Here is a 22,055-nt window from a genome sequence, read left to right on the forward strand (position 1 = left end):
GGACTAACATTTGCCCAGCTAAAGGATAGAGCCATCCGCCTCCAGCAGGTGGAGGAGCCGCAGGATATAGACTCTGTTCAACACCTTACAGTGGCACCCCAGCAGCCAGTAGTGCCGGTGACATCGGCCATGTCAGCGGCTGTTGCTAACCACCTGGAGCCGATCACTAATGAGGCTCTACATCAAAAGCTTGAAGCCCTTACAGACACCGTTGCTTCCATGGCTAGAATCGTCCAGGAGCTGCGTGGATCCAAGTCTGCACCCAAGATTGAGCTGGCGACCAGCAAGGAGGATGTCCCGTGGATGAGGCCTAGGAGATACCAAGCGACGAGAGGACGACCCAGCGACCGCTACCAGCCGGATGGACAGCCCATTTGCCGCCATTGCAATGAGCCAGGTCACTTTGCCCGTGAATGTGCTTTAAATGGGGATGCCCTGGGGAGGCGGGCCGCTCCTCAGGAATGAACTCTCAAGGTCCTTCACCCTGGCACGACAAGTATGTGGGGGGACGTCCAGTCATCCCCATCGTGCTGGATGGCATTCCGCTCAACGCCTTGCTGGACACTGGTTCCCAAATATCATCAATTCCGCATGTCCTTTATAAGAGGTACTGGGCTGATTCAGACGTTAGCAGTGGTCCATCTAATGTTGCATTGAATATATGGGCTAGCAATGGTGAATTAGTACCACAGGTTGGTTTCAGAGAAATGACCATTAAGATTGGGAGAGTAGAATTGCAGAATCAGGGTATTATCATTGTTGATGTTGACCGACGAGAACGTGAACCAACTATGCTGCTAGGAATGAATGTAATTGAAAATTGTTTTGCAGAGGTAATTACTGTCTTGCAGCAGATCGTCGAGACTGCCAAACCTGGGCAACAGAGACTCCTGCAGAAGGAAATTAAAGCCTTGATGCTGAAGCAGCAGGTAGAAATGTCAGGAGGTGAAATTGGCAGTGCAAGGGTAAGTGACCCAATACCTATTGTAATTCCTCCCAAAACAGAAATGCTGGTCTGGTGTAGAGCCGCAATAGGCATCAGAGGGCGAGACTATCAGGCCCTGGTAGAACCCGTGTACTCAGACAGTAGGCCCACTGTACTGACGGCCAGAGGAATAGTTGAGGTACATCGGGGAAGAGTGCCAATACGCCTTCTAAATTGTGGGGAAGATGAGGTCACCCTACCAAAGTATGCTACCATGGCTAAGCTATATACGGTTGATAACAACGCCATCACCACCGTGGAGCCCTTGAAGCCGTCAAGTCAGGCGGAAGACAATGGCTCAGAGGGAAAGCTGGAGGATTGGTGCCAAAAGCTACATGTAGGCACCGATTCTACACCCTCTCATCAAAAGCATGGAGTATACAGGGTAGTGAAAGAATATGAACAAATATTCAGCAAACACCCATTAGACTTTGGGCAGATCAAAGGGGTAGAGCACACTATACCCACAGGTAACCATCCACCAATAAAGGAGAGGTATAGACCAGTACCACCAGCTCACTACCAATGCGCCAAAGACATGCTCAAAGAAATGAAAGAAGCAGGGGTAATAAGAGACAGTTGTAGCCCCTGGGCAGCCCCACTAGTGCTAGTTAAAAAGAAAGATGGGACCATGAGGATGTGCGTAGACTACAGAGGGATCAACCGCATTACACACAAGGATGCATACCCATTACCTAGGATAGAAGAGTCATTGGCTGCATTAAAATCCGCTACTTACTTTTCCACCCTAGATCTGACTAGTGGGTATTGGCAAGTTCCTGTGGCAGAGGCTGATAAGGAGAAGACAGCATTCACCACGCCGATGGGCCTCTGTGAGTTCAATTGTATGCCGTTTGGACTCTGCAACGCACCTGGAACCTTCCAGCGACTGATGGAATGCTGCCTAGGACATAAGAACTTTGAAACTGTCCTCCTGTACCTGGATGATGTCATAGTCTACTCCAAGACCTATGAACAGCATTTACAAGACCTGGCAGAAGTGTTTGAAGCCTTATCCGGATACGGCATGAAAATCAAGCCATCCAAGTGTCACCTTCTAAAGCCAAGGGTACAGTACCTGGGACATGTCGTGAGCTCAGAAGGGGTAGCACCAGATCCTGAAAAAGTTACCGTGATCAGAGATTGGCCGAGACCCACCAGCGTGAAAGAGGTGAGGCAATTCCTGGGACTGGTAGGCTACTATAGAAGATTTATAAAAGGGTTCACGAAGCTAGCAGCTCCCCTACAAGACATCCTGGTAGGACAGTCAAAGAAGTCTGCAGCCCGAAATCCTCCTTTCCAGTGGAGTGATGAGAGAGAAGAGTCCTTTAAGAAGTTGAAGTGGGCGCTGACAGGAGAAGAGATCCTGGCATATCCAGATTACCATCAACCCTTCATTTTGTACACGGATGCCAGCAACGTAGGACTGGGAGCCGTATTGTCTCAAAAGCAGGAAGGCAAGGAGAAAGTTATTGCTTTTGCAAGCAGGAAGCTCCGGCCTACAGAAAGAAACCCAGAGAATTACAGCTCCTTCAAGTTAGAACTACTGGCAGTAGTTTGGGCTGTAACAGAGCGTTTCAAACACTACCTGGCAGCTGCAGAATTTACCATCTTTACTGACAACAATCCGTTGACCCACCTGGACTCTGCAAAACTAGGTGCGCTGGAACAGCGATGGATAGCCCGACTGTCAAACTACAACTTTGTCATCAAGTACAGGGCAGGCCACAAGAATGGGAATGCAGATGCCTTATCCCGGATGCCACACTCGGGGAACGTGGAAGAGGAACCGGAGGGACTGGAAGAAATTAAGCTGCCGGCCTTTCACCGTCCTAAGGTGGGACAGTATCAACCAAGTGTCTACCAAAAACAACAGCAGGCAACTCTCAACCCATTAGCACACCACGGATGGGCTGACACACAAGACAGCGATCCAGCTGTGAAGCTAGTGAAAGAACTGCTTACACAACAAGGTGCATACCCTAATCAGAATGCCCCAGCTGAGACACAACATCTCTGGAAGGAGAGAGGTAAATTGTTCCTGTACCAAGGGAAGCTCTGTAGAAGGCACACCAATCCAAAAACACATGAGTTGGTCTGGCAGATCATCGTGCCTAAGAGAGACGTCAAGATGGTTCTGGAAGCTTACCACGACGGTGCTGGTCATTTTGGTTGGAAAAAGTTGGAAGTGCTCTTAAGAGAAAGATTCTACTGGGTTGGCATGAGAAAATCAATTGAAGATTGGTGTAGAAAATGCGGACCATGCAACCTCAGAAGAAAGGATCAACAGAACCAGAGAGCTCCACTCCAGTCCATAGTAACCAAGCAACCACTCGAGCTAGTCGCATTAGACCACGTCAAGTTGTCACCAAGCCGGTCCGGCTATGTCTATGCCTTAACCATCGTGGACCATTACTCACGCTTCTTAGTGGTGGTACCCGTGAAAGACCTTACAGCTAGAACAGCAGCTAAAGCATTCCAGACGTACTTTTGCAGACCCCATGGTTACCCAGAACAAGTCCTTGCAGATCAAGGTCCAGCTTTCGAATCACAGATCTTCCAAGAATTCTGCAACATGTATGGCTGTAAAAAGATCCGCACAACAGCATACCATCCCCAAACAAATGGCTTATGTGAGAAGATGAACCATATTGTGATTGACCTGTTGAAGACCTTACCAGAGTCAGAAAGAAATCAATGGCCAGAGAAATTGCCAGACTTGGTGGACTTGTACAATCATGTCCCGGTGAGTTCTACAAACTGCACCCCCGCTTACCTTATGCGTGCAAGGCCCGGTAAACTGCCAATTGATTTAGATATGGGAATTCTGAAGCCAGATGCAGAAATTCAAGAATCCAATTGGGATACCCTACGTCAGCAACAGTATCGCCAAGTACAAGAGTGCGTAGAGAAAAGTCTCCAACAAGCTAGGGGAAGACAAGAGAGAAACTTCAACCAGCATGCTCTAGCAACCCCATTGCAACCTGGTGACCAAGTTCTCAAGAGGAAACGGCGCACAAACAAATTGGATAATCAGTGGGAAACCACCCCATATACAGTCTTACCATCCAGTATGGATAATCCCAAAGTGTGTCTCATCAGTAAGGATGAAGGAAGGACATCAGCTGTCGTGTCAAGAGATCAACTCAAACCGTGTCCTGAAACCCTGAAGACACCAGAAGTCACCTTACCCATACAGGTACAACCTGTCAAGGAGGAAGAAGATGTGTTCCATACAGTCTTAGGAGATTTCCCAAAAACATGGCCAAATTACTATGGAGCAGTAGTAGTCCCAATGATCGCCTTCCCTCAAGTGGCGGAACCAACATCAGAATCCATACCACAAGAAGTCCCAAGACATGAAGAACTGGAAGTTGAAACCGTAGAGGAAGAACAGATTCCTGGTCCCAGTGAGCTTGCCAGTCCTACAGTCAGTCCACCATCCTCACAAGTACCAGAAACACCAAATAGGTACACTTCCACCCACACTATTATGCTAAGTACACCCAGTACACCAGCAGTACGCAGGTCACAGCGTAGTACTCAGGGTCAGATACCAGCAAGATATAAGGACTAATGTGGAATTGCATATAAAATGTACATATGTTATAATGTTTATGGGAAAAACCGTAACAGTTTAGTGTACAGAAAAGGTGAGAGAAGAGTGGTGTAAGGTGGCAGCACGGAGAGTTACAACTTGATCACATTGTTGGTGGCCCGAGGGCCGTGAGGCCTACTGCACTTATGACCAGAGTAGAGACACCTTTAAGAAGTGTTTGGTTATTGAAATGTTTATTTAATTGCAACGTTAAGACCAAAAGCCCAGTACCTACAGAGACTATACTGTATGAACACTTATATATTTTTGAACATTTTGGACTCTTTTTGAGCTTTAAGGTTTTTGTATTTTTTCCTTTTGAGACTCTGTATATATATAATTGTTGTGATAACTTGTTTGTTTGTTTCACAGTCCCGGAGTACTGTTCTTCACTAAGGGGGAATGTGGCACCCCAGGGTTGCCACAGTAACAACACAAAGGGTTAACTCCCCACACACAACACCAAGACCTCCTGGCCAGAAGGGGGAGACCAAGATGCTTCCCTGTACATTCTGCTGGGGGGAGGAAATGGTCAGTAGTAGTTTCAGTTTGGAAGTTCAGTGCAGAGCACTGAGGAGACAGGATCTCTGCAGGTTGGAAGCTGGCTTTAGCTCACCTCAGGATCCACTGACCAATTCCAGGCCTAGCTGAGGGTCTGAGGAAAGGAGACAGTACACAGAGGAACATTCCTGGGAGACAGAGCATTGCTGAGTTCATCCCAGTGGAGCACACAGAACGGATGCTGGATCCGAGACTGCAGGTTACATACTGCACAGTTACCACCAGAGAAGTGAAGATTCCAGATCTTTCACCTGTACCACAGACACAAGCAACAAACGCAGAGTTCAGGAACATACTAGGAAGGACTCGAGTTGCCTGTCAGGTCGGTACCTAGGAGCAGAACAGAGCAGAGCCAGCTGCATAGTTCATACCGCAGCAGGGCCACAGACACACAGTGCAGGCAAGGAAGCCAAAACGGCCCGGCTGGGCGGGAGAAACCCTGAACCCCTCACAGACTCCGTGGACAGTACTTTGCTGAATACCATCACCAGTAAAAGACAAAGAAACTGCAAAACCGTGAGTCTGCCTGTTTATTGTGCTCGTGTCCTGCACTCCCCCCATAGACTAACATACTGCCCCGGGGAAAAGGCTCTACCCGTGGGGAGCCGTCCCATCTCAAGCTGCCTTCCATCACCCCGGAGGTTCTGCAGCAGCGGTGGTCATCTCTGATCACATTCCACGGGTGGCGTCACGAACACAACCCCCCTTTTTATTGTGGAACCAGGGAGCACAGACCGGGTCACGACACCGTGATCCCCTTTCCAGAAGCGACCCCTTGGCCCGGTTCTGGGTATCCCCTTAACCCCTGGCGACACACATAGCCTAAGGGGTACTTTGCACGTTGCGACATCGCTACTGCGATGTCATCGGGGTCAAATCGAAAGTGACGCACATCCGGCACCAGTAACGACGTTGCAATGTGTAAAGCCTAGATGCACCGATAAACAATTGCAAAAGCGTTGTAAAATCGGTGAGCTGTGTAGTGTCGGTCATTTTCATAATTTCGCTGCAGCGACAGGTACAATGTTGTTCCTCATTCCTACGGCAGCACACATCGATGTGTATGAAGCCGCAGGAGCGAGGAACTTCTCCTTACCTGCCTCCACCAGCTATGCGGAAGGAAGGAGGTGGGCGGGATGTTTATGTCCCGCTCATCTCCGCCCCTCCGCTTCTATTGGCCGCCTGCCGTGTGACGCCGCACGACCCGCCCCCTCAGGAAGGAGGCGGGTCGCCGGCCAGAGCGACGTCGCAGGGCAGGTAAGTGCGTGTGAAGCTGCCGTAGCAATAATGTTCGCTACGACAGCTATCACAAGATATCGCATGTGCGACGGGGGCGGGTACTATTGAGCTCGGCATCGCTGTCATCGGCTAGCGATGTCGCAGCGTGCAAAGTACCCCTTAGTGTCTGCATCTGACCCTGGCGGATTTGTTGTTTTTTTTTTTTAAATCCGTGAGTACACCATGGCCAGAGGACTATGGGGGTGCATTGAATGGTATGGGGGCTGTATAATACCATATGAAAAACACCTTATACATGCTTTGGGGATGTATCATGATACATGGTAGATAATGGGGCTGCATTATAATATATGGAGGCCTATGGAGTGCATTAAATGGCATAGGGGCCAAATACTACAATATGAAGGACTATGCAATGCATTATAAAACATTCAGGACAATGGAGCTGCATTATAATATATGGAGGACTATGGATATGCATTAAATGGTATGTGGGCTGCATAATACAATATGAAAGACTATGGGGAGCATTATAAAATATGGAGGACTATAGGGGCTGCATTATAATATATGGAGAACAGTGGGGTGAATTATAATACAATGAGGACTATGGGTGCAGTGTAATATATCGAGGACTATGGGGTGAATTATAATACATGAGGGACTATGGGGGTGCATTCTAATATATGAAGGGTTATGTGGCACCCATTATACTATATGAAATGTATTTGGAAAGCTATATACAAGGGGGGACAAAGATACAAGCATGGGATGGGAAAGTGTTGAGGTCTTTCCCTCAGTACCCAGCTTTCCCATGTTCTGCTAGACATATTTCCCTCAGCACCCAACTTTCCTACGCTCTGATATGGGAAAACTGGGTGCTAAGGGAAAGATTAAAGTAGAGCATGGGGAAGGTGGGTGCTAACGACAAGATATCAGAACATAGGAAAGCTGGGAGGTGATAGAAAAGGGGATTCAGATCATGGAAAACCTGGGTGCTGTGGGAAAGAGCCCAGTGTCAGCTGCACTATCCCGTACCCCGAGTGTCAGCGTCACTATCACGTACCCTGAATGTCGGTGTATGGTTGGTGGGGGGCCAGATCCAAACTTTGCACCGGAGCCCATCAAACTCTAGTAATGCCACTGGTAATACATGAAGTTTTTATTGTGAAATATGGTGACAAATCTACTTTAAAAATCTTTCAATAAATTACAACTGTGTTTTGCCTGATATTTTATTTATACACTGCATTTTATCATCTAGGATCCTATGCATTGTAGAAATACAGTTACCATGGGGACAATATAGCCGCAGCTATCATGCTGGGTGTTCCAGCATCGCAGGACCATGTGATGTATAGCATTGCTCTGCCTAATTGGAGAGCAGACTGCTTGGCACAGCTACACACTGCAGAATCAGCCGAATAAAAATCAACAGAAATACTGCAGAATTTCACACATTTTGCAGTAGCCCTGCAGACGTGATAGTAAAGTGAAAATTCCGGCATTGAATACTTTATTTATATATAGTTTTGTTTTCTTTTAATGTGTGGATCATAGGTTGGGATGCTGTAAGAAATCAGAATCTTCATGTGCACCTCAAGCGTTTCTCTAGAAATGTATAAATCTACAAATCACTTATTTCCTAGCTGCATAATTTCCTTCCCTATCAGATCTAGTCACAGCACCCTGCAGCTTCACACCCTCACCTCCCAGTAGAGTATCATCTGCTGACACAGCTGTGTCTGCTGTTACCAGCTATCACCTTCACATAGTAAAATGAGCAATTTATTATGCACTATCGAGTCATACGCTGCTCTAGCCTCCTTTTCTTTTCCTTTTTTGTGCTTCCTCTAGACATCAGGTCTATATTTACCGCCTACGTCATTACATACGTCTATCCTGACCCCTTCGATAATACAGATCTGACGTCACCGATACATGGCATTTAACACTTGCACTATTTGTCTTCAATTATTTTAATTTTTTTGTGTATTATTTACATAAAGATATAGAATATATATATATATATATATATATCTATTTATAGATATATATACCTACTGAAAAACCATGCCATGTAGAGAACAAATCCAGTAATGTGACATTTATAGGGGTCATCCACCTCATTGATACATTAAATGCATTTTATTCACTTATACAGCCACAGATTGACTTAATTTCACAAGGATGCAATTTATACAGTGTTTATATTGTATTAATAATGCTTGTAACACACATATGCTATCACCACAGCACATACATCATCAACTAAGGATTTTAAAAAGAATAATTCACTGTTTCCTTCTAGTAGTAGTCTAGAATTAAAATCATTCCAACAAAGATATCGCACTTCACCACATCACGATACAATGACATTGATAATAATCCATTCTGACGTGACATTCATTGGCAAGGATATTTGCAGAACCAGCTTTAATGAGAATAACCAAAGCAAAATCAAAATAGATTATTCTCTGCTGATTTAGCCTAATATTGTAGAGTATTCTAATAGTATGAAAGAATTCTAGGCACAATATTTTATGAAAATGACATTGTATATATACACACATACACAACTAGACACATGCTTTCTTACACTAATATACATATACAATAAGCCAGAACAATCACTGTATAAGATGCTACATAGGCATAAAATATAGCATCACACAGGATAGATAGATAGATAGATAGATAGATAGATAGATAGATAGATAGGATAGATTCCTACTGATACCTTTTGTCTTCAGATTTGATCCTTGTTTCTGCAAAGCAGAATTTTCTGCATTTTGTGGATCCTTCATTTTCTGTAATCGAAGGTTGAGAAAGCCACGGACCCACTTGGGGGGAGGGGCGACATGACCAAGGGGGAGGTAGGGAGTGATGGGTTAATAGGGACAGTGGTATATGCCTAATATGGCTTTGGGGGATGGTTTTAGCCGGGGAGGAAGAGGAGGAGCAGGGAAAGGGTTAGCTGGGAGAGGAAGGAGTTACCTCCTCTTCTGTTTCCGGACGCCGAACGATCTGCACGTGCACCTCCATGGCAGATCTTCAGGAGCTCCAGCGTCTGATTCAGGCAGCGGTCGCAGCGCACGGGCCCCTGGCAGTGCAGACCCACATCAGGGCTGCCGGGGTTAACCCGTCGGCGCTTGCCCCTCGTCCCCCCAGCAGCGGCGGGCGCCAGTCGCGGCCCCCCCCGCAGGTATTCCCCGGGCGCGGGGGGGGGCGAGGAGGAGATGTAAGAGCCCCTCCAGGGACCCTCCGCAGAGTGCAGCGCAGCAGCAGCGTCTGGCTGCTGCAGAGGCCGGCGGGAGGAATCTTCGTTCCAGCCGCGGCGGTCGGGAGGTGGGAGTGGCCAGCACGGGGCCTGCTTCCGGTCCCGGCCTCCGGGCTGGAGTTACTGAGACTGCAGCGGCTCCAGGCCGGGAGCGCGCTCGGCGCAGGAGAGAGGCCAGCAGATCCCCCTGCAGTCGGCGGGGGGACCGCGGGGCTGCACGTGGCGGTAGGTCCGGCGCCGGGGGGGGGGTCTGCGGTGCCTGACCCCGGTGCGGCTGAGAGAAGGAGTGACGGCGGGAGCCCTGCGGCAACCGCCGGGTCACTCAGTACCGCTGTGCAGCCCCCGGATGTGGCAGTCTCCCGTGGGAGCGGGAGGACTCGGCGGATGGAGGCCTGCAATAGCCCAGGAGGGCCAGAGGCGACGACGGCTGAGATCCGGAGCCGGGCGTCTGGTCGTCCGCGCCCAGAGGCCCCTTGCAGTCGGCAGGGGGGCGGGCGCAAGAGGTCGAGGCCCGGGGTGCCGGCGCGGGGGACAGGACGGTCTCCTGGGTTGTCACCCCGGGGCAAGAGATGGAGCGGGGATGACTCTGCCCACGCGGCGGCCCTGTCTGGCGGCCGTGGTGGGGGGGGTGCTGCGGCGGCGCCCCCCGGATGTCGGATGGAAGATGAGGCCAGCGGCGAGGAGGGGGAAGAGGCTTTCGGTTCGGAGGAGTCGGATGGACGACAGACGGAGGACAGCGAGGCGGCGGTCTCGGGAGACGCCGAGCGGCGGTCGGGTGAGACGGCCGCGGAGGCGGCAGGGGCTGCGCTGGCGGGGGGCTTCGGGGGGGGGGCGGCTGCGGCTACGGCAGCGCCCGCTGGTTTCGCAGTGTGGAGTCAATTGTTGGGGCTGTTGCAGGGGCTGGCGGCGGCTTCGGGAGCGGGGGGGGAGGGGGCCCAGGCGCCGGTGGCGGCGTGGGTGGGTGCAGCCGGTTTAGGGGCCTCGGCGGCGACGGGGGGTGACGGAGCGGGTGCGAGTAGAGGGGGGGGGCGAAGGGGGGAGTGAGACGGGGGGGGGAAAGGAGAAGGAAAAGGAGAAGGAAAAGGAGAAGGAAAAGGAGAAGGAGGATGAGGTGGTGCGCTTAGATGATAGGGCTAAAAGCGAAGTTTATGTTTGTTTTGAGGGCCCGCTGGGGGCCCATTTAAAGAAGGAGGTGCGGGAAAAAATTTGGAAGGGGGAATATGTGGAGATATTTTCTTTGCTTCCCCTGGAGAAATTTAATTTGGATAGGGTTAAGCCGAGTGATTCCAAAAAGGAGAAGGACGAGGAGGAAAAGCGCCGTTATAGGCTTATTCCTCGGACTTTTGCCAACTGGCTACAGGCATTTGCGATTTTGGCGAGCGTGGTCGGGGAGAAGGAGCCGGAGCATTGTTCGGCTTTGTTCGGCTACATGGATGCGATAGGGGAGGCTTATCGAGTTTATGGCGGACTGGCGTGGCTGCGCTACGACGAGCAATTTAGGCAGCGGAAGGCATTGCGGCCAGATATGCGTTGGGACCATAAGGATATTTCCTTATGGATGCGATTGATGTCGGCACCGGCTCAGCCCTTTCGGGGGGGCGCCGGGGGTTCGGGGGGGGCCGGGTCCCCGGCAAGTTTCAAGAAAGGTTTGTGTTGGCAGTACAATGAAGGGCAGTGCAGGTTTGGAGCGGCGTGCCGTTTTAAGCATGAATGCTCCGGATGTGGGGGGGGACATAGCTTGTCCAAATGTTTTAAAAAAGGAAAAGGAAAGGCTGGTGATGGGGCTGGTAAGAGGGACGACGCCGGTGAAGGTAGAAGTGATGGTTCCGTTTTTAAATAGGTATCCGGACAAGGAGGCGGCGGCGTTGTTAAGTTCTGGTTTTTCGGATGGTTTTCATATTCCGTCGGTTGTTAATGCATCGGTTCCGCCGTATTGTAATTTGCGTTCCGCTCGGGATCACCCGGAAGTGGTGGATGAGAAGCTGGAAAGGGAGGTGGCTTTGGGCAGGATGGGCGGCCCTTATGTCGCCCCGCCGTGCGGGAATTTGGTGGTGTCACCGTTGGGGGTGGTACCAAAGAAGGAGCGGAATAAATTTCGGCTGATTCATCATTTGTCTTACCCGGAAGGGTTATCGGTGAATGATGGCATTGCGCCGGAGTTGTCGGCGGTATATTATGTGTCGTTCGATAAGGCGTTGGACCTGGTTAGGGCGGCGGGGCGGGGTGCATTGATGGCAAAGGCGGATGTGGAAGCAGCGTTTCGGTTGTTACCGGTTCATCCAGATAGTCAGCATTTGTTGGGTTGCTGGTGGGATGGCAGTTATTATGTTGATAGTTGTTTGCCAATGGGCTGTTCCATTTCGTGTTCGTACTTTGAGGCATTTAGTTCGTTTGTTGAGTGGGTGGTTCGGGACGTGTCCGGGCTTACGTCCATCATTCATTACTTGGATGATTTCCTGTGTGTCGGGCCGGCGGGTTCGATGGTTTGTGCGGGTTTGCTGTTTGCGTTGCAGAAAGTTGCGGCCAGTTTCGGGATTCCTTTGGCGCCGGATAAGACGGAAGGCCCGGCGCCGGTGATGTGTTTTCTGGGAATTGAAATTGACACCATTGCTATGGAATGCAGGTTGCCGGCGGAGAAGGTCCGTGATTTGAGGTCCGCAGTGTCAGGGGTAAAAGCGGCGAAGAAGGTGCGGCTTAAGGCGGTGCAGTCTTTGCTTGGAAAATTGAATTTTGCTTGCAGAATTGTGCCAATGGGGAGAGTGTTTGCGAGGCGTTTGGCGACGGCGACGGCCGGGGTACGGTTGCCGGCGCATTTTGTGCGGATCACAAAGGCGATCAGGGACGATTTGGAAGTATGGGATCAATTTTTGCAGCATTTCAACGGCCGGACGCTGGTGATGGAGAGGGTGGCGTCTAACGGGGCGTTGCAGCTGTTTACGGATGCGGCGGGGTCGGCCGGGTTTGGGGCTGTCTTCAGAGGTCATTGGTGTGTCGGGCAGTGGCCACAGGCGTGGCGGGAGAGCGGCTTGGTTAGGAATTTGGCTCTGTTAGAGCTATTCCCCATTGTAGTGGCAGTGGAGCTATGGGGGTCGCACTTTGCCGGAAGGAAAGTGTGTTTTCATTGTGATAACCAGGCGGTGGTACACGCGATTAACAACTTGTCTGCTAAGTCGGAGCCGGTGGTGGTGTATTTGCGGCATTTAGTGTTGAGATGTCTGCAGTTGAATGTGCAGGTAGTGGCAAGGCACGTTCCGGGTGTTGACAACGAGGTGGCTGATGCTTTGTCTCGTTTTCAGTTCAGCAGGTTTCGGGCGCTGTTGCCGTGGGCGGACGAAGTTGGAGTGGAGTGCCCCGAGGATTTGTGGCATCTGGTGAGGCGGTGATCTCAGACTTGATTCGGAACTCGGTGACCGAGGTGACTTGGTGCCGGTATGCTAAGGTGTGGGCTGAATGGGAGGAGTTGTTGCGTCTGATGTTTGGTGGGGAAAGCGTGGATTACTTGGTGGCTTTGTTGTCATTGGTGAGTACGGATTTTTCAGCCGGGCGATCGGCATCGGCTGTGGCACATCGGGTGTCGGCAGTGGCATTTTGGTTAAAAATGAGAGGGGAGCGTGATGTTTCACAGGATTTTCGGGTTCGTCAGGCTTTGCGGGGCTTTCGCCGTGGCGTACGGGAGAGGGACAAGAGGCGCCCTGTATCGTTTGGTTTGTTGAGACGGATGGTGGGTGGCCTGAGCGGCATTTGTGAGTCTGTGTACGAGACGGTTCTATTTACAACGGCTTTCGGTCTCGCTTTTTATGGGGCGTTCCGGATAGGCGAGCTGGTGAGCCCGTCCAGGGTGACGGGTGGTGGTTTGATGTTTGAGGACGTGCAAGTGAGCAGTAGTCAGGTGGAGTGCCGGATTCGCCGGTCAAAAATGGATCAGCTGGGCCGTGGTAGATTGGTGGTGTTATATGCGGTTCCAGGAGAGGAATTGTGCCCTGTGCGTTTAGTCGAGAGATTTTTGGCCGTGAGGGGAGGCTTACCTGGCCCGTTGTTGCGGCATTTGAATGGGTCGTTTTTGTCGAGGTTTCAGTTTGTGGCGGTGCGGCGGCTAAGTCTACGTAACGCGGGGGAGCGCCCGGAGGAATTCGGGTCGCATTCATTCCGAATTGGTGCAGCAACGGAGGCAGCCCGTTGGGGGCTTGGAGATGAGGTGGTAAAGCGTATTGGTAGATGGGAATCTTCTTGTTTTCGGCGGTATGTGAGACCGCAGTTGTTGTAGCATCATGGGACTTTGGTTACGTGCGGAAGGTTTGAGGAAAGGGGTGTTTTTTGATGTGTTGGTGGTTGTGCTGTTATTGGTTTTGATATTTTCGTTTTGTTTTATTTGTTATAGGGAAGTGCCTGATCTGGATCTTGGGGCACTCCTTCGTATTTTGGGGTGCCCGTCGGGCGGAGGTCCGCCCGAATGGTCGACAGCTGGGTTTGGATCGTGCGCAGGCGACTGTTCGATGGATCGGAGTTCGGGGCATGGAGTGGGGCAGGGTGGTCCCGGAATTTCGTTTCCATTGTAAAGTTGAGCGGCCCCCGGATGTGCTGGTATTGCATGTGGGGGGTAATGATCTTGGTGCCAGGGCGTCGCGGGATTTGATCCGAGACATAAAGATTGATTTACTGCAGTTGTGGAAGCGGTATCCTGGTTTGCTGGTCGTATGGTCTGACATAGTGACCAGGTTGGCATGGAGAGGGGCTCGGTCGGTGGAGAAGGTTAATAAGGCCAGGGCCCAGGTGAATAGGGTAGTGGCTAGGTTTGTGACCAGGAATGGTGGGATTGTGGTACGGCACAGGGATTTGGAGCCGGCTGATTGGCGATTTCGGAGGGGTGATGGTGTGCACCTCAACGAGGTCGGTCTGGATTTATGGGCGTTGGGTCTGCAGGATGGTGTGGAGCGTGCTTTTGGTGTGTGGCGGGTCCAGGCCACGTAAGGTGTCACGTGGTCTGTCCTGTGGCGGTGGGGGTAGGTCTGGTCCAGAGGTTTGGAAGTGATTGGTGGCTGGACCGGGAGTCATTGTCTTGGTATGGTGGCTCTCGGTTTCCGGGATGTGGCAGGCACGGGGTTCTGCCAAAGTGTGGGGGTCAATCCGTGGGTGATTGGCACCTCGTCTCTGGGTCGGTGTGTTGCGGCCGGGGACAGGGGGAGTAGTAGTAGTGGACTGGGCCTACCCCGGGGGGTATTGTAAATGTTATTGTCTATTGTTACCATTATGTGGTTGTTTTGGGTCGCCCGTTGGACGGCGTCCCTAAGGTACTAGTCTGTAAAACAATAGGCAATAAAAAGGCTGCTGTGGCCATTTGAACCAAGTCGCATGCAGTCCGTGTGTTTAATTTTAGAGGATAAGGGGGTTTGGTTACACAGACATCATGACCGGAGAATCCTCCCTCAGCTGGTCAAGAAAGCCACGGACCCACTTGGGGGGAGGGGCGACATGACCAAGGGGGAGGTAGGGAGTGATGGGTTAATAGGGACAGTGGTATATGCCTAATATGGCTTTGGGGGATGGTTTTAGCCGGGGAGGAAGAGGAGGAGCAGGGAAAGGGTTAGCTGGGAGAGGAAGGAGTTACCTCCTCTTCTGTTTCCGGACGCCGAACGATCCCCGCCCACCCTCCCTTTGTGTTGTCATGTGGGAGATGTTTTTGGGTAGTTGGGATACCTTTTGTCACAGTAGCGGTGGGGGTAGGTCTGGTCCAGAGGTTTGGAAGTGATTGGTGGCTGGACCGGGAGTCATTGTCTTGGTATGGTGGCTCTCGGTTTCCGGGATGTGGCAGGCACGGGGTTCTGCCAAAGTGTGGGGGTCAATCCGTGGGTGATTGGCACCTCGTCTCTGGGTCGGTGTGTTGCGGCCGGGGACAGGGGGAGTAGTAGTAGTGGACTGGGCCTACCCCGGGGGGTATTGTAAATGTTATTGTCTATTGTTACCATTATGTGGTTGTTTTGGGTCGCCCGTTGGACGGCGTCCCTAAGGTACTAGTCTGTAAAACAATAGGCAATAAAAAGGCTGCTGTGGCCATTTGAACCAAGTCGCATGCAGTCCGTGTGTTTAATTTTAGAGGATAAGGGGGTTTGGTTACACAGACATCATGACCGGAGAATCCTCCCTCAGCTGGTCATGCTGAAATCACTTGATACTCAATGATTGTCTGGAAAACTGCTGCCTGTGCAGCTGAACCAACACAGGTGGGGAGAGGGAGAGAGCAGGGGGAGAACTGTGGTGGTACATCCACTCCTCATATATTGCAGCTGGTGCATCCTGACTGCGAACCTAGGTCCTAGGCGGCTGATTATTCTTGACTGATTAATTATTAGGGCAAGTGTTGTGTTAAACTTGCTAATTGTAGAGCTATTCAGAAGTGATCAAACCGCTATATTATTATCATTATTATTTGTTATTATAGCGCCATTAATTCCATGGCGCTTTACAAGTGAAAAAAGGTATATATAAAAATTAGTACAACAATCATTAACAGTACAAAACAGACTGGTACAGGAGGAGAGAGGACCCTGCCCGCGAGGGCTCACAGTCTACAGTCATGGCCAAAAGTTTTGAAAATGCTACAAATATTAATTTTTACAAAGTCTACTGCTTAAGTTTTTCTAATGGCAATTTGCATATACTCCAGAATGTCATAAAGAGTGATCCGCTTAACAGCAATTACTTGCAAAGTCAATATTGGCTAAGAAAATGAACTTTAACCCCCAAAACACATTTCAACATTATTGCATTCCTGCCTTAAAAGGAGCAGCTAACATTGTTTTAGTGATTGTTCCATTAACACAGGTGTGGGTGTTGATGAGGACAGGGCTGGCGATCAATCAGTCATGATTAAGTAAGAATGACACCACTGGACACTTTAAAAGGAGGCTGGTGCTTGGTATCATTGTTTCTCTTCAGTTAACCATGGGTATCTCTAAAGAAACATGTGGCGCCCCAGGACCTGGTCGCCACAACAGCATTGCCCCTCCAAAGGGTTGATGCTGAGCCTGGAGGTAATTGGGAGGTCTATTGGCCAGTAAGTTTAACATCCAACGCAGTTCTCCCTCAGACCAGCAGGGGGAGCTCTGAACCTGGAGTTCCAGGGAGCATTCCTTAAGTCTGGCCTGAGGGAGGAGTTAGTGTTCAGTCTGTAGAGAGAAGTCAGAGCAAGCAGACGCAGAGTAGTGCTGTCCTGTGGAACTGGGGCCTATAGCTGAAGCAGCTTGGCCCAGTGAAGTAGGGGGAGCAGAGAGGCACAGAAGAGACTCGGACATCGGAGTCTGTGGCCAACAGGGCCTAAAATACTCCCTGGTAGCCGAATCCGAAGGGCAGGAGAGCTGCAAGCACCTTGTGGACTCCAGCAGAGAAGCACCAGAGAGGGCCTGTGCAGCCTACCACAGAGGGAAAGGGACGTACCACCGGTCCCAGCAGCAAGAGGGCCATTGCTAAGTTCAGAGAGCAGGGTCCTATCACAGTAAAGAAAAGAACAGGAGTAAGCCTCATACTCATCTGGCCAAAACGACAGCTCAGTTACTTCAAGGCCGGCCGGAGCCCTCTACCACCTGTAACGGTCTCCTAGGACTAACCGTTTGTGGAGTAAAAGAGGAGAAGGTAAAGAGACTGTTGTTTGTGCCTGTTTCTTTCATGCCTGTCGGCCCTGCACCGTGTTTTCCACACAACACCATAGACTCTCACGAGCACCAACAGTGTCCCCGGGGCACCGCTCCACCTGTGGGGAGCAGTACCACCATTGCTGCCATATCATCACCCCGGAGGCTTCACACAGCAGCGGCGGCTTATTAGCCACAAACCACAGGTGGCGTCATGAAACACAAACTTTATTCACCCCAAGTCACCAGCCATATTTAAACTGACACCCACCAGGGCCACGGAGTCGGGCCCCGCCACCACTGACAACCCCCGGACTAGTCCGGCCCGGCACCGGGTGTCCCATAGCCCTGGGGTGGGCGAGTCAATTTTGGCGTCACGAACAGGATTTCATGCCCGGTCCCACCGGGTACTGTGCGCCTGCAGAAACTGTGCTTAAAAGACTGTGTTACTGTTTTCAAACTGCTGCCGCCATTAGCCTCGCTGAGCGCAGGAAGAAGGGGGGCGTGCCTGACAAAGAGCGCGAAGGGAGCGCGCCATCAGAGAAGAGCGCCGTTAACCCCGCGTGACCCAGAAGGGAATTTGAAAAGTGAACGGAGCCTGGTAAGGTTCACTAAGGGGGAGGAAGATGTCCGACACAGAGGGAGAGCAGGTGGCTGTGGTAGCTCAAGACGCAGCAGCACCGGCCGATGTAATCCCAGTCGCCGTCGCCCCAGCCCCCGCTGTAGCGCCGGTAATGCCGATCACAATGCCGTACATCCCGGGAGCAGAATGGCTGCCGCAGTACTCCGGGGAGGCACATACCCTGAGCGACTTCAGAGAAAGGCTGCACAGCTTGTTTAGAGTGTATCCACTGACTGAGAGCCAGAAGGTGGGCATATTAATGGGGCAGCTAGCCGGCGCGGCCCAGCGTGAAGTGAAGTCCTGGCCTGATACAGATAAAGGGACAGCAACCCAGATACTGGTCAAGTTAAAGAGTACTTTTGACACCCGCACCGCAGCAGAGATAAAGATGAGATTCTTTGGGTGCAAACTACGGGCCATATTGCAAGACACTGTCCTTTAAATGAGCCGAGCCTGGGGCCAGGAGCCAACCCCCAGGTGTAAGAAAGCCCGGCTCAAACCCCAGTCGCAGCAAGTATGTGGGAGGACGCCCGGTCCTTCCTATTGTGCTGGATGGGATCCCTTTGAATGCCCTCCTGGATACGGGGTCCCAGGTAACAACCATCCCTTATAAACTGTACAAAAGATATTGGGCTGATTCAGACATTGACCATGGCCCAGATGATGATTTAACAATTGTGGCTAGTAATGGTCAGCCCTTGCCTCAAATTGGGTACAAGGAAGTAACCATTAAAGTGGGGCGGGTAGAATTGCCATGTCAGGGGATGATAATTGTTGGTCTTGATCGCAAGGAATCTAACCCACTGCTAACCATTGGTACAAATGTGATAGAAAATTGTATTGCCGAAGTGATAATTTTGTTGCAGCAGGCGTCTGAAGGTGCCAGCTCCGGGCAGCAGCGTGCCCTACAAAGGGAGATCAGAGTCCTGATGAGGAGGCAGCAGGTAGAGCTGGCCGGAGGAGAAATTGGCAGTGTGAGGGTAAGTGACCCCCTCCCCATTGCAATACCCCCAAGAAGTGAAATGTTGATATGGTGTCGGGCAGCAATAGGTCTCAAGGGTCAAGATTACCAGGCCTTGGTAGAACCGGTGTATTCAGACAGCAGGCCTGGAGTCCTGATAGCCAGAGGGGTAGCAGACGTCCGCAAGGGAAGAGTGCCCGTCCGTGTCCTGAATTGTGGGGAGGAGGAAGCCAAATTGCCCCGGTACGCCACTGTAGCAAAACTGTACACTGTCAGTAACAATACCATCAAAGCAGTGGAACCCTTGATCCCGTCCGACCAGGCGGAAGACAATGGCTCCAAGGGACAGCTGGAAGACTGGTGCCAAAAATTACATGTGGGCACCGACTCCACCCCCTCACACCAAAAGCATGGGGTTTACCGGGTGGTACAGGAGTACGAGCGGGTCTTCAGCAAACACCCCCTATATTTTGGGCAGGTAAAAGGGGTTAAACATCAAATCCCCACGGGTGATCATCATCCCATTAAAGAGAGATACCGCCCTGTACCCCCAGCACAGTATCAGCGTGCCAAAGAAATGTTACGGGAAATGAAGGAGGCTGGGGTTATCAGAGATAGTTGTAGCCCCTGGGAAGCTCCACTAGTACTCGTAAAGAAAAAAGATGGTACAATGAGAATGTGCGTAGATTACAGACAAATTAACCGCATTACACATAAAGATGCTTATCCACTACCCAGAATAGAGGAGTCACTAACAGCCTTAAAGTCAGCTAACTATTTCTCCACCTTGGATCTCACCAGTGGGTATTGGCAGGTTCCCGTGGCAGAGGCGGACAAGGAGAAGACTGCATTCACGACACCAATGGGCCTCTGCGAGTTCAACTGTATGCCATTCGGGCTCTGCAATGCCCCAGGGACATTCCAAAGGTTGATGGAGTGCTGCTTGGGCCATCACAACTTTGAAACCGTGCTGTTGTACCTGGATGACGTCATAGTCTACTCCAAGACTTATGAAGACCACCTGAGGCACTTAGCAGAAGTGTTCGAGTCCCTGTTGGAGTATGGCCTGAAGATAAAGCCGTCCAAATGTCACCTCTTGAAGCCAAAGGTACAGTACTTGGGTCATGTGGTCAGCGCAGAAGATGTGGCACCTGATCCAGAGAAAGTCACAGTAATCAAGGACTGGCCGAGACCCACCACGGTAAAGGAGGTGCGGCAGTTCCTTGGGCTGGTGGGCTACTACCGAAGGTTCATTGATGGTTTCACCAAGATAGCAGCGACTCTTCAAGATCTCCTGGTGGGTCAGCCAAAGAAGGCTAAGAAGCAAAGCCCTCCATTTGAATGGAACAGCCAAATAGAAACGTTTTTTGTCCGGCTGAAAGGGGCTCTCACGGGAGAAGAAATTCTGGCCTACCCTGACTACAGCCAGCCGTTTGTACTGTACACAGACGCCAGCAACGTGGGCCTGGGAGCAGTTCTGTCCCAGGTGCAGGGAGGCAGAGAGAAGGTGATAGCTTACGCCAGCAGGAAGCTTCGTCCCACAGAAAGGAATCCAGAAAACTACAGTTCCTTCAAGCTGGAGTTCCTCGCCATTGTGTGGGCAGTGACTGAACGCTTCAAGCACTATCTGGCGTCGGCCAAGCTCACCATCTTCACGGACAACAATCCGTTGACACATCTGGCAACAGCCAAGCTAGGTGCGTTGGAGCAGCGATGGATGGCCCGGCTGTCTAACTTTGACTTTACCATCAAGTACCGGGCTGGCAAGAAGAATAACAATGCTGATGCGTTGTCCAGAATGCCTCACTTACCCGAGTCTGGAGAAGACCTGGATGAACTCGAAGAGATAGAGTTACCGGCTTTCCATCACCAAGGTGTTTCCCAGTGTGAGCATGCTGTAGGAGAGAAGCGCTCGAGCCAGCACGAGGTCTCGGTCAACCCATTACTCCACCATAATTGGGAAGAGACACAGAACGGTGACCCGGCCGTGCGATTGGTCAAAGAAAAGCTAGCACAAGCTAAGACCCATCTTGGCCCAGATGCTCCAGAAGAAGCCCAGCAGCTGTGGAAGGAGAGGGGACGACTGTTCACCTACCAAGGCAAGCTCTGCAAGAGATATGTCAACTGGCAAACGAATGAACTCGTCTGACAGATAGTGGTCCCACAGAGGGATGCTCCAATGGTCCTAGCAGCTTACCATGATAACGCAGGACACTTCGAGTGGAAGAAGTTGGAGACCCTACTCCGCGATCGGTTCTACTGGGTGAACATGAGAAAGACAGTCGAGAAGTGATGCCGAGACTGTGGTCCGTGTAACCTGAGGCGGAAAGATGATGCTAGCCAGAGGTCTCCTCTACAGCCAATTGTCACGAAGCAGCCCCTGGAGTTGGTGGCCCTGGACCACGTGAAGTTAACACCAAGCCGGTCAGGCTATGTGTACGCCCTCACCATTGTGGACCATTACTCTCATTTCCTGGTAGTAGTGCCTGTGAAGGACCAGACAGCCAGAACAGCAGCTAGAGCATTTCAGGCATACTTTTGTCGACCTCACGGTTACCCTGAAAGGGTACTGACTGATCAAGGTCCTGCATTCGAGGCAGAAGTGTTCCAAGAGTTCTGTAACATGTACGGTTGTAAGAAAATCAGAACATCACCGTACCACCCCCAAACCAATGGATTGTGCGAGAAGATGAACCATGTGGTTATTGATATGCTCAAGACTCTACCGCTGGAAGAAAGAAACCAATGGCCAGAAAAGTTACCAGATCTGGTAGACCTGTATAACCATATCCCAGTAAATTCGACCAACTGCAGCCCTGCTTACCTGATGCGAGCAAGACCTGGCAAGTTACCTGTAGACTTGGAGATGGGAACAGTGTCACCTGAAGCAGTTCAAGAGATAGAAGATTGGGATACAGAGCGACAACAGCAGTACCGCAGAGTTCAGGAATGCGTAGAAAAGAGCCTGTCCCAAGCAAGAACGAGACAAGAACGGAACTACAATCAAACGGCCCCAGCAAATCCCTTAGCACCTGGAGAACAGGTCCTTAAGAAAAAGCGGAGGGCGCATAAATTAGATGATCAGTGGGAGAATGAACCCTACACCATTATTCCCTCCAACTTTGACAATAGTAAGGTATGCCTCATAAGCAAGGATGAGGGCAAGACCTATCAAACAGTTTCC

General features: G+C 50.9%; 2 protein-coding genes across 2 annotated transcripts in view; one reads left to right on the forward strand and one right to left on the reverse strand.

The window, feature by feature from the left end:
- The window catches only part of LOC142245127 (melanoregulin-like), a 216,491-nt gene extending 200,635 nt beyond the window's left edge, over positions 1-15,856 (reverse strand). Inside the window, exons 1-2 of the mRNA XM_075317484.1 lie at positions 15,815-15,856; positions 9,124-9,209 (exon numbers count right to left, since the gene is read on the reverse strand). Coding sequence (XP_075173599.1) covers positions 9,124-9,190 — 67 coding nt within the window. The 5' untranslated portion in view covers positions 9,191-9,209; positions 15,815-15,856. The remainder of the gene's footprint in view (positions 1-9,123; positions 9,210-15,814) is intronic.
- Positions 10,276-22,055, forward strand: part of LOC142245126 (putative methyltransferase DDB_G0268948) — a 179,006-nt gene continuing 167,226 nt past the window's right edge. Inside the window, exon 1 of the mRNA XM_075317482.1 lies at positions 10,276-10,438. Coding sequence (XP_075173597.1) covers positions 10,321-10,438 — 118 coding nt within the window. The 5' untranslated portion in view covers positions 10,276-10,320. The remainder of the gene's footprint in view (positions 10,439-22,055) is intronic.

Source organism: Anomaloglossus baeobatrachus, chromosome 7 (genome assembly GCF_048569485.1).
Source record: "Anomaloglossus baeobatrachus isolate aAnoBae1 chromosome 7, aAnoBae1.hap1, whole genome shotgun sequence".
Classification (NCBI taxonomy): Eukaryota; Metazoa; Chordata; class Amphibia; order Anura; family Aromobatidae; genus Anomaloglossus; species Anomaloglossus baeobatrachus.